At 54.8% G+C, this 11,559-nt stretch overlaps 1 protein-coding gene across 1 annotated transcript in view; it reads left to right on the top strand.

Annotated features, from left to right (window-relative positions):
* The window catches only part of LAMB3 (laminin subunit beta 3), a 34,914-nt gene that overhangs the window by 7,910 nt on the left and 15,445 nt on the right, over window positions 1-11,559 (top strand). The window contains exons 2-4 of the mRNA XM_017741098.1: window positions 4,744-4,885; window positions 5,441-5,505; window positions 5,976-6,130. Coding sequence (XP_017596587.1) covers window positions 5,457-5,505; window positions 5,976-6,130 — 204 coding nt within the window. The 5' untranslated portion in view covers window positions 4,744-4,885; window positions 5,441-5,456. The remainder of the gene's footprint in view (window positions 1-4,743; window positions 4,886-5,440; window positions 5,506-5,975; window positions 6,131-11,559) is intronic.

Here is an 11,559-nt window from a genome sequence, read left to right as displayed (position 1 = left end):
GCTGGCGCCGCGGCCCTGGCAGGGGCGGCAGGCGCTGGGCACGCCGAGGGAGCGTGCTGGAGGCTCGGGGAGGAGGAGAACTGCCCTGAAAAGGGCTGGGAGGGAAATGGAGCTGCCCCTCCTGCCAGAACACCTCCATAGGAAGCTCCAAGAAATTCCCAGGACAGCTGATCTGCTCGGGCACAGGCTCCTGTAGGTGCTGTCACCCTGAAACACTCGAGGGCATAAGGACAGGAAAAGGAAAGGAAAGCCTAAAGCCCAGCAAGCCATGTTAAAGATCTGTCCTATTGAAAGTGAATAAAGTAAAATAAAACCTGCAAAAATGCAGGTTTGGCTCCGTGGGCCTGGCTGTGCCTGCTTGGGCTGGGCCCAGAGGAGCCTCCCCCAGGCTGTGATGGGCACAGAGCGAAGACAGCTCTGGCCACGGGGCCGGGCCGAGGTGACCTGGTCACTGCGGCGTCTGAGGAGCGATTGCTGCCCTGGACAGGTCACAGAGGCACAGCCACCGGGACTTTGCTGCTGGGTACCCAATATTGCCCTGTTTTGTGCAGTTTTGCACCCGGGTTCCAGCCAGCCTGGCCACGTTCTCGTCTCACCCCAAGTTCCGAATCCAAATTTTATTTTTCTTTGCTTCATCTTGTTTACATTGGAAAGACATTCAAACAGAATGAGCTCAATGCTTTTCTGCAAGAGCTCTGAGTCTGGGGGCCCCCCCTGACCTGGTCACGAGTCCAGTCCCACCCTGAGTGGCACCTTGGCCTCGATGGCCACTGGAAGCCCCTTCCCACCAGCCTGGGCTGTGGTTCTGGGCTTTGCAGGGTCATGGAAGGGATCTTGAGACAAAACACTTGCCTCTTGGTGCCGTGTCCTCGAGTGTGGCACAGCCTCCCCTCAGGGGGCTTGGCAGGAGCACGAGAGCTGGACAGAGGTGTTGCCTCATCTCCCACAAGGCCATGAGTGCACAAGGGACGGGCACTGCTGGACTTTGTCTGGGATGAGTGTGAGCTCCACGGGCTGTGCTCACCCCACAGCCCAGCCAGGGAGGGAGCAAAGGTGGGCCCAGACTCTGAGTTTTAGCTGGGCAGCTCAAACCCCTGCACAGCCAGGCCCCTGCTCCAGTTGCAGCACTCAGGGGAGGCACAGCTGGCAGCCAGGAGCAGCAAAGAGCGTGTCCTTTGTGTCAGTCACACACAAGGAGAATCTGTGCCTTAAAGGGGGGGTCTTAAAATACCCCATAAAAACTTCTGCCCTGGATGTTGCAGGGGGAGGCAGGGTTGCTGTGGGGGGCGGTTGCTGGCTGGCACCAGGGGTGCAGAACCCCTCCATTCCACCACCTGGGAAAGCCAAAACCCTCCAGAGGGGAGCTGGATGCTTTCCTAATGGAATATTTTCCCGTTTAGAAAACAGGGACGTGACAAAAATAACGCTGTTCCCCTGCAAGGATAATTTTATCAAGGTCCCGGTGGGAAGCGGGCGCAGTCCCAGCCTGTGCCCTGCCAGCTCTGCACCGTGTCCCTGTGTGCCTGGGGAGCCTGTGCAGCCCGGCCCCTCCTGCTCCACGGGGGATACTGGGGGACTCTGTGCCGACCCGTCGTGGCTCAGGGCACAGGGAACTCCATGGGGTGGGGGAAGGAGCTGGGGGGGAAAAAGGAAAACCCAATTTAAGGGCAAATCCTGAGCCTTTGCTTTGCTGTACAGCTGCTGCGTGGCTCCTGAAGGGATTTGGGACAACTGCTCTGCTCCATCGCTGGGCTGGGGCTGGAGCAGGCGCTGAGCTCCGTGCTGGGCAGAACTGTCCCCTCCATGGCAGCTCGGGCCATGTCCCAGCTGTGCCTGCAGCTGGCACCGGGCAGGGGCTGCAGGGCTGCAGAGGGAGGCTGGGGTCACAGGGCTGCTGCCCTTTGGAGCCAGCTCCCAGAGTTACTGAAATTTAGACCTAAAGTGGGTCAGTGGTATTTCGGTTCAAAGTTTTATTTGCTTTCAGAGCAGGTTTTCAGAACATGAATTGGAATTTTGTCAGGAATTCCTGAAATGCTTTTAAAGGAGATCTTGTTAATTAGCAGAGCCAGTGCTGTAAATCATCTCTGATGGAATAAGGAGGTGGTTTGCAGGTCAGGTTTGAATTAAAATGGGAAATGAAAAGATTAGCTGGAGGAAAACCTGCTTTATTACTAGTATCAGTAATCTTGCAACTGAGCTGTCAAGAAGTTATAACATGAGACATAATTTCTTACCCCTGACAAAACCTTCCCAAGTTTTCCTCTTCCCAAGCAGCTTCAGGGTTCCAGTTCCATGTCCCGTGACTCTTGCAGGATTTTCCCACGAGGGTTGCAGGCACCTGACAGGACTCACACAGGCTGTGCCTGCCCAGTGATGGGAGGTTTCATCCCAGCTCTGGGAAGTCGGGAGCTGGAGGGGCTGGGAGTCCGGAGTCTGTCCTCCTCTTGCCAAGATCCTGCTCAGCATAAGCAAATTATCCCTCTGCCTTTTTTTTTCCATTGTAAAGCAGCTGCTTGTGCAGCAAATGTGCTTTCAAGAATTGTGCTTCAGACATTTGTTAATCCTTCAATGAAAAATGTCACAGCAGCATTAAGTATTGTTCAGTTTTTGTATGCTTGAAATATAAAACCATCCTCAAGCAGCATCCTTTTCCTTAACAGAGGTTTTGCATTTCAAGAAGAAGAGAGAAGTTAAAAACTAACTGAACACGAACATTCCCGCCTGGCCAGGGGGTGTCACAGCAGCTGAATCCAAAGCTGCTGAACTCAGACAGTGTCCTTGGAAAGCTCCCAAGGGAGTAAAGTACTCGTGTGCCTGTGATCTGAACAGAAAGCAATGTCAGCCTGGAGGAAGTAAAACAAAGCCACTCATGCAGGAGTCACATCCTTTCCCCCTTTGGCTGCAACGCCGGAGTGTGTTCAGGCCCGAGTTCACCCAGGTCTGGGTTCTGAGGAGGCAGCAGCTCCGTGGCAGCGGTGGGGAACAGGAGCTCCTCGAGAGCTGCTGCTGCTCTGGTCCTGGAGAAGATGCTTTCTGCAGAGTAATGTCCCCTACAGCCTCCTCAGGACAGGGGATGTCCCATGACTCAGAGCACGATTTCCTGCAGGAGTTAATAATATTTGTTTTCCAGGGAATGTCTCGCCCAGCCCTCTGAGGGCTGTGGGCACAGCCTGGCACAGGTTAGCACAGGCTGAGCTGGAGAGGAACTCGAGCCCTGTGAGCATCCCCCTGGTCTGTTCCACCCGTCCCAGATTGCTCCATTGCTTACGTTTCATTTGCTGTGGTGCATTTTTACCATTGCCTCCATCTGCAACATATTCCCTCGCTGCTACCCACGACAACACTGGACAGCCTGGAGCTGTTCCAGCCTCAGCCTCCTGGCTCCCATCAGGGCCCAAGGCTTGCAGGGATCCCCTATCATCCAGCTGCCCCTGAGCACCCACCCGTTCACAGCTGGCTTTTTCCTTTCCCGTTTTTATTGGTGTGCAGTTGATGTTCTGTAAATGAGCCTTTTCCTCGGTTTTGTTCTTGTTTGAACTTGTGGAGCCTGGAATTGCAGGTGATGTTTGTTTTACCTTTCTCTGGCAAGCCTGGGGTCGGTGGGAGCACTTTACACACACGAGGTTACACCGAGGGGTTTCACTGTCCGGGGTTCACTCATCCGCAGCGTGCAGAGGCCGCGTCGGCAGCTCGGGGCACGTCTCCATCCCTGCCTCTCTCTAAAGCATTCCAGGGTTCCTTCTCGCTTCCCCTTTGCTGCCAGCCGGGCCGGGGCGGAGGCTGGGGAGGAGGAATGCGGCGTTACCGCATTGCTGAGCAGGAGCCGGGCAGGCACGCCCAGGTGTGGCACAGCTCAGCCGGAGGAAGCTCAGCCCAGCTTTCACACACTGTAGCCTGAGGGACAGTATTTTTTTTCCAGCTCTGTGTGTACCCTTGCTCCGAGCTGCTGGTCCTTGACGTGCCTGTGTCACTCAGCGTGGGGATGGGAGGTGGGTGACACCAACAGCAAAGCAACCGGAGGAGAGACCTGCAGTCATCTGATGGGTCCGGAGCCCCTCACCAGTGCGGGAGAGGCGGTGGCTTTGGGGTTATTTCAGTGAAGTAAATGGAAAAGGCTCAATGCAAGGGCTCCTCATCAGCCGGGCATGCGGCTGGTACCCAAACACGGACCACGTCTCTTAGAAAATGTGACTCTCTGACTTTTCACAGCTGCTGGGTTCACAGGAGTGCGTTTTGCAGAGCTCATCCTGGGCAATTTCGTGTCTCGAGGAATTCCAGCACTGCAGGCAGGAGGGGGATCTGCCTTTCTCCCTGCTTGGGCTGCAGTCTGATGTGAGAACACACACGGTGTGATTGCAGCTCACGTGGGCATCCCGAATCGGGCTTTGAATGACCGAGCGGAGGTGCTGAGAGTGGCACTGCCCTGCCAGCCGCTGCCAAACTCAGCGCGTAAACCCTGCCTGGGAGGGTGGGCGAGCACTGGGGCGCAGCGGCCGATGCTGAGCCCAGCAGCAGCTCCGAGGGGCCGGGCCCAGGCTCCACTGCAGCCCCGGGTGGGTTAGGTGAACCCCAGCTGGGCTTTCCCCCGCTGGCTGCCCACGGAGCAGCTGCCGCTGCCCTCACCCTGCCCGGGTGATTCGTGTGTGCGCTGCGCCCGTCTGGAGCTGTGGTGAGTTATGCGGTAACAGGGTGTGGATGTCTGGGGATCCCTGAATCACTGCTTTATCATCACTGCACCCACAGGCACCTTCTCTCCAGGTGAGGCAGCTGCGCGTTAAAAGCCTGCGAGGAGCACCCGGCGCTCAGAGGGGGCTCTGGCGGCTGCCGGGAGGGACACGGGGACACCGCAGGGACCGTGGCCGTGCTCCCGCAGGGAAGAGGGCAGGTGAGGTTTCTGGCTGCTGGGGGAGTGTGCTGGCAGCATTTCCTCCCCTGGGCTGCCTATGAAAGGAACCCCTGGGGTTCCTTTCCCTGGAGGAGCCATTCACAGGAGGTTTTTATGGGTTTCTCCTTTTCCTGGAATGAGACTTTGGGCCATCACGCGACGAGTTTGGATCGGGAATTGACTCTGGAAACGCAGGGCGAGGGTGGGGCTGGAGCACAGAGAGCGCAGTGTGCCTGGGAAGGGGTGGCGGGGGCTGTACGGGGGTGTGTGTGCACACTCCATCCCTTCCAGCCCCGCATTCCCGGCTGGCACCAGCACCGCTCCCGCCACGCTGCGATCGCGGCGCTGGGGCAGGGGCTCCTTGCGTCATAGGCAAATTCCGTTTGAGCAGCTGATTTTCCTCTTCATTAGTCTTGATTTCCCCCCTGTGTTATTCTGTGTAGATCAATTAAAAGTGTCTCTCTGTAAAGCGAGAAGGAAGGTAGCGGACCTGGGTTGAGCTTTTGAACTGACATTTTCTGCTCCTTTTCACTCACGCTGCAAACTCTTCCCTAGGTGTGTCCGTGGCCGAATGGAGCCTCGCTGCCAACTGTGGCCATGGGCAGTGTTTGTCCTTCTGGGTAAGGCTCACATGCAGTGCTCCCGAAAGAACAGGGTCTGGCTGACTAAAGAGCAGCGCTGCTGATGGGAGCTTTGCATGGGCAGCAGCAGAGAGCCTGGGTTTGTGATAGTGCTGGGGGCTGGCAGGAGGCTGCTGCTCTCTGCCCTGAGCTGCAGGGCTGGCTCTGGGAACAGGGGACACCACCAGGGCTGGTCAGTTCGAAGGGGAGGGCACTAAGCATCCCTGCAGCCCAAAGCCTGGGGCCAGGGCAAAGAAGGGTTTTGCAAGTAACTCTTAGCACAAAGCACCATTATTAAAAATAAAGGTGTCTTGGGGCGAAGCACTCTTCTCTTTGTTAGCACATGGGGTATGTTGTCCCAAGCATGGCCTCGTGGCTGGTTTGGTGCAGCAAACAGCTCCCTGTTCTGTGATGCTGGTTGGCGCCCGTGCCTGTCTGACATCAGCCCTGATCCCTTTTCCCTGTTGCAGCTGCCCCACAGCTCCTGGGAGCGCAGAGAGCCTGTTCCCAGGGAGCCTGCTACCCTCCCCCTGGGGACCTGCTGCTGGGACGAGCTGCTCACCTGAGAGCCTCCTCCACGTGCGGCCTCAGCAAGCCCGAGACGTACTGCACACCCCACGGAGAGGTACTGCTCACCCCTGCACCCCAAACCTTCCCTTCATCCATCCCATCCTCCTCACCCTTTGGCACGGATGTGTCCGGGCTTCATGGGGCTCTGAGTTGGGCTAGTGGGAGCTGTCCCTGCCCATGGCAGGGGGTAGAATGGGATGAGCTTTGAGGTCCTTTCCAACCCAAACCATTCCAGGATCCTGGGATTTGTCCCCCTCCCAGCCATGCTGGGTCATTGCACCACCTGCAGTGTCCCCTGGAGCCCTTCTCTGCCATCCTCATGGATGAGGAGCTGAGCATGAAGGCAGTGACAGGGAACGGGCAGCAAAATTCTGGCATGAAGCACTGTGGGCAAATTATCCCAAACCCTCCTATCTCAGGACATTTTAGTTCTAAACTAAACTCGTGTTTTACTTGTGAGAAAGGGAAATGTTTCAGGTCTTTCACAAAGACTTGGAGAAGCTGCTAAAGTGAACAACTGTTTTCAATCACTGGTGCTGCGGGGGCAGGAGATCCTGCTGGGGGGATAATGCTGCGTCCAGCTGCAGATTCCCAGAGCTGCCATGGAATCAGGGGGAGAATTTAAGGATAAATCTGCCCGAGCACAGAGCTGAGAGCTGCAGGGGTGATGTGTGGTGTGAGCACTTCCTAAAGCCTTTCTGTGACTGCTGTTAACCCCGTAACTGACTGGGGAGGAGCCCCAAGGGTTCAGTGCAGGATAGGCAGAAAAGGTCTTGGAAGAGATGCTCTGGAGGAAAGGAAGTGGCAGCCCTCCAGTGGGGCAGTGTTTTCTGAAACCCAGCTCCAGTGAGTCAGCCTTCCCCTGGTTTGAATTCCCCTGCAAATTGGAGGCCAAGATGTGGCTGTGAGTGGATTTGTTGTGGAGCCAGTGGTGTTCTGGCTGGGCTGGAGAGATTTCCACTCATCCCTGAGCTCAGGGAGGGGGCAGCTCCCGGCCCAGAGGGGTGAGAGCATCAAATCCTCCTGGATGCTGGGCTGGCTGCAGCATCTCTCCTCCTTCAAGTTCTTTTCTGGGCTGGCAGTCACAGTCAGGCATTTCCTCCATTCCCTTTTTTTGGAGCTTTTTTGCTGCTCCCGGGATTTTTGCTCACCACACAAATAAACCCCTGCTGCTTCCCGTGGCTGCTGCGGCCCGTGGACGGGGGAAATGGAAGCAATTATTTCTGCTCTGACTTAATTAGTTGTTCCTTCCCAATTTCTGCTTATAGATGGGGAAAATTGCACATAAACATGCCTCTGAAATCTTCATTTAACATCAACTTTTGGCATTGACTTTTATTTGAAAAGGGGCCTTGGGGCCTTGTGCTTGGGAAGTGAGTGTGGACAAAACCTTGATTAAGCTGCTCATCCTAAAAGCAGCTGCAAGGGGCTGGCTACACCCCGTGCCTGACCTTGGGAGCTCCTTCTGAAGGGCATCATTGTGATCCTCGGCATCATTTGTAATCTTTGAAGTAGAGCCTGGACATCTCTGCTGGCTGTGCTACACCTGGAGCAGGAATGATCTGCTGGGTGCAGGATTAGGGAGTGCAGGTTCATGGATGTGCTGTGGAGGAAGGCAGGGAGCAAGGCTGCAGAGGTCTCTTCCAGGCTACAAGTCCCCAAACTATTCAGTTTTCATGTTCTTCATCCCTTTCAAGTACCAGGGTTAAAGGGGATATGGAACAATTAACATTATGTTGAGTTGGATTCTCCAGTTCTAGCTCTGGGAATGGGGTCTTTGCTTCCTTTCCTTTATTGAAATGAAAGATTCAGAGTTACTGATAGCAAATCCCCTGATTTCTGTTCTGCAGCTGTAATTACCGATGGAGGTCTGATTATACCAACTCTTAACTTGGGAGAAATTCCCACGGGTTCAGCATTTCCTAATTTTTCCCTCCCTTTCTCTACTTCTCTAATTTAAGCAAAACTGAACTCGATTTCCCTATTCCCATCCCATAAAAAGCAAGCTCATTTAATTTATACGCTCCTAGGAGTCCTTTTTTGATTACAAGCCTTGCTCTTGTTTAGTTGCCAAATAGGTACAAATCTGGAGGTGGTTTTGCAACCTCAGCAGAGGGCACAGGACGAGGGGTTGCTGTCACTGCTGCAGTGCCCGGGGCTGCCAGCGCTGCCCGTCTGCTCCCTGCTTGCCCCAGGGCCCTCTTTTGCAACTCTGGTGGTCACTCATCAACTTCAGCCTCTGCTCCATTGTCTGCCCCGCTCCAGATCCCTCTAACCTTTATACTTTGCCCTCCTGATTGCTCCATCCCTGGCTGGGGGCTCAGCCCGGTGAAATCCAAGAAGGACGCTCAGCACTGCCATTTATAGCACACAGGGCAGTGAACAGAGCAGCGGTGGGAGGTGGAACCAGGCAGGCCAATGGTCCGGCCTGGAAGTCACTCAGTGCTTGGGGAGCGCTGCTGGAGTCAGCCGGGGAGGGAAACTGAAAATAGAATAGGAAAATAAGCCAGGCTGGATTTGGAGTCAGGGAGGTGCTGAGGAAAGGCTCAGTGTGAAAGACTGTGAGGGACTGAGGTGTGATTGAAGCCTCAGCTAACACTTCTCTTTCTTTAAATATAGATCTATAATATATGCAAATATATATGTTATATCTATGTAAATATAAATGAATGCATGGAGATGTGATGAGGAGCACGGAGCAGCTCCCACCGGTACCTCCAGCCCAGGGGAGGCACGGAGGGGCTCTCACAGACACCTTGAGCACCCCTGTGGGATCCTGTGCCAGAGGACAGGACGGGAGCAGAGCTGTGTCCCTGTGCTGGTGCTGCTGCCATTCCCTGCATCCTGCTGGAGCAGGTTGGGCTCTGTGACTGTGAGTTCTCACCCTCCAGCCCTTGTTTGCATAAGATTTTCTGCCTTCTCTCACCTGATCTTTGTGGGCACTTGGTGGACGTGAAGGGTGGGAAGTCACCTTTGTCAGCTCTTTGTCGTGGTGACACGGAGCCATCCACGGGGGATGGAGAGGACAGGTTCCAGAGGATCCCAGTCCCTGTGGGAGTCAGGGGAGGGGGATGTGAGCCCGCTGGAGCTCCTGGCACAGCACAGGGGGTCCCTGCTGCTGATGGATGGTGGCAGCTGCCTGGCAGGGCTGCTCTGCAGCATCTCTGAGCCTCAGCACCAACTCCTCTTTGGCTGCTTCCAAAAATACCGGCCAGTGTCTGCCAAGAGGGAAGCGCCAGACGGAGCTGGTGCTGTGCTGGTGCTGGCTGGTGCTTTCATCTGCCAGGCCACCTGCCTGAGTCACTCAGGGAGCTCGGAGCCCACCCCAGCACGCTGGAGCAGGGAAAGCTGTGCCTCCCAGCTCACTTTCGTTCCACATCCACGTCGAGCTCTGTACAGGCACAATGCATCCAAAAAATCATGATGGGACCAAAGCATGGCTTCTAGTGTTGGGCTTTTCTTCATCAGGTCGGGGTTTGCACTGAATAATGTGTGCTCCTGACTGGTTGAAGGTAATGCAGCAACCAGAGGCTGCTGCTCAGTGCTTATCTCACTCAGGCATTCAGGCACTCCCTGCTGTTTGCTGCAGGGATGTGCCCCTACCTGCCGAAGAAAAAGCCTAATTCCCATTTTTTTTCCCTCCTCCCTTCTCTGTATCTCATTTTTTTGGCCACAGGGCTGCAGATTGACACATGCTGGGAGACATCTCATCACTGCCTTGCAGCCGAGCTGCAGAGGCAGCAGGACCCGTGTGGGGTGTGGGATAAGCTGGTGCGGTTTGGGGTTTGCAGCCTGTCATCCTGGCAGATTTTAGATGAAGTTTAGCTGATGTGAGAACAGATGGGGTGAGGAAAACAGGCACCCACGTGCTTGCTTTTAAGCAAGGGAAAGGAACTTTATTTCCTTAAACCCCATCCATGGGATGTTTGTCCAACTCGTGTCTTTACCCCATCTCTGCCGCCCACTCTGAATCTGGGGTAAAACCAAGCTGGGGGGCAGAGGCCTCTCTCTGTGTTTTGAGCGTAACCTTGGAGCTCATTTTCAGTGTCATTTCCCACCAGCCAGGCAAGAAGTGCCACTGATGTCACGGCAAAGAGAATCTCAGGCCCAGGGTGGGATTTTGGAGGGTCCTGTGCAGGGCCAGGAGCTGGACTCAGTGATCCCTGTGGCTCCCTTTCAATTCCATGATTCTGTGGTATATCTGTGTTCCAAAACTGAATCCCAGTCCAGTTTAGTGAGTACCAGTTGCTCACTGGGAAGTATGGGCAGAGCCACGGGAACTTCTGCTGCCTTTTCCCATGGAAAATGTATGGATTTCTTCACAGGCATGACAAGCCCTGCTCCACGAGCCTGGCACAGCCACGTCCTGCAGATAACAGTGCTGGCATAGAGAGCTGTCCTGCAGAAAACGGGCTGGAATAGGGAATTACATCACTTGGCTTTGCAGGTGCCTTTGTCCCCCGGGTAACTCGTGGCTGCTGCCCACCCTATTGTTTAATAGCCCTTAATCTCTGTGTGTGTATAAATTCCCACTGCCTTCCAGATTGTTCCTAGATAAACTTGGAATGGTAATTGCTGTCCCTATAGGATATTGGTTGTGCAAGAGCTCCCTGGTGGGAGGCTGAGTGCCAGGAGCCTGGCTGGCACAGTGCTCGCTCTCCCTGCCACGCTGCAGGGTCAGACATGGGACCCCCAAGGTCTCCACAGGGATGAAAGGTCTCTGTTCTGTGGCTGCACAGCTCAGCTTCCCTTTCTGCTGATGAATAAGTGCAGTTTATTTTGGGTTGTGCCCCTGTGCCAGGAGGTTTGATTTCAAGGGCTCTCTGCTCGTGTTAAAATGGCAGCAGGAGCTCCTTAAATAACTTTGGGCAGGGGCCATCAGGTTAAAGTCGTTGGAGCTTTGCTGCCCTGCATGAGCAGCGGAGCAGAGAGGCTGCTCAGGAGCCGGGTCACAAGTCAGGGCAGGAGGAGAGCAGCACAGACCTGCAGAAGTGTCACGCTTGGGCATTTTCAAGTTGTTTTTTGTGGACTTTTCTCCCCTTCCGTTTATTTCTGAGACATGGCTCTATTTATTCTGAGCACAGCAGCTTTCCCTCTCACACAACTGTGTTGTGAATTATCCTTCAAAAGTCTGGAATGAATTTCCCTTAATCCCAGGACTTCCTTAACCCATATTTTGGGTGACTCTGGAGTAGCTCGGAGGCACAGAGGGTGAGAAATGATTTCCTCGCAAACCCACAACCTCTTTTACCTCCCTAAAACGGCTTTTTCAGCCCCCACCCCTTCCCAAGCACAGCCCAGTTCTCCTCTGCCTGGCAGGAAGGGAGGACGTGCTGGAGAGCCAGCGCTGCCCCGGGGTGGATGACCCGGGGTAGATCCCAAAACCTTCGCTGCCATTTATCACGTAGTGCTGCAGCCCTCGTGTGCTCCTGGCCCAGCTCCCAGGGATCCACTGAGCCCTGGTTAAAAAATAAAAAGGGAAAG

Source organism: Corvus brachyrhynchos, unplaced genomic scaffold (assembly GCF_000691975.1).
Source record: "Corvus brachyrhynchos isolate BGI_N302 unplaced genomic scaffold, ASM69197v1 scaffold338, whole genome shotgun sequence".
NCBI classification, from domain to species: domain Eukaryota; kingdom Metazoa; phylum Chordata; class Aves; order Passeriformes; family Corvidae; genus Corvus; species Corvus brachyrhynchos.
This window is presented reverse-complemented; position numbering and strand designations above follow the sequence as displayed.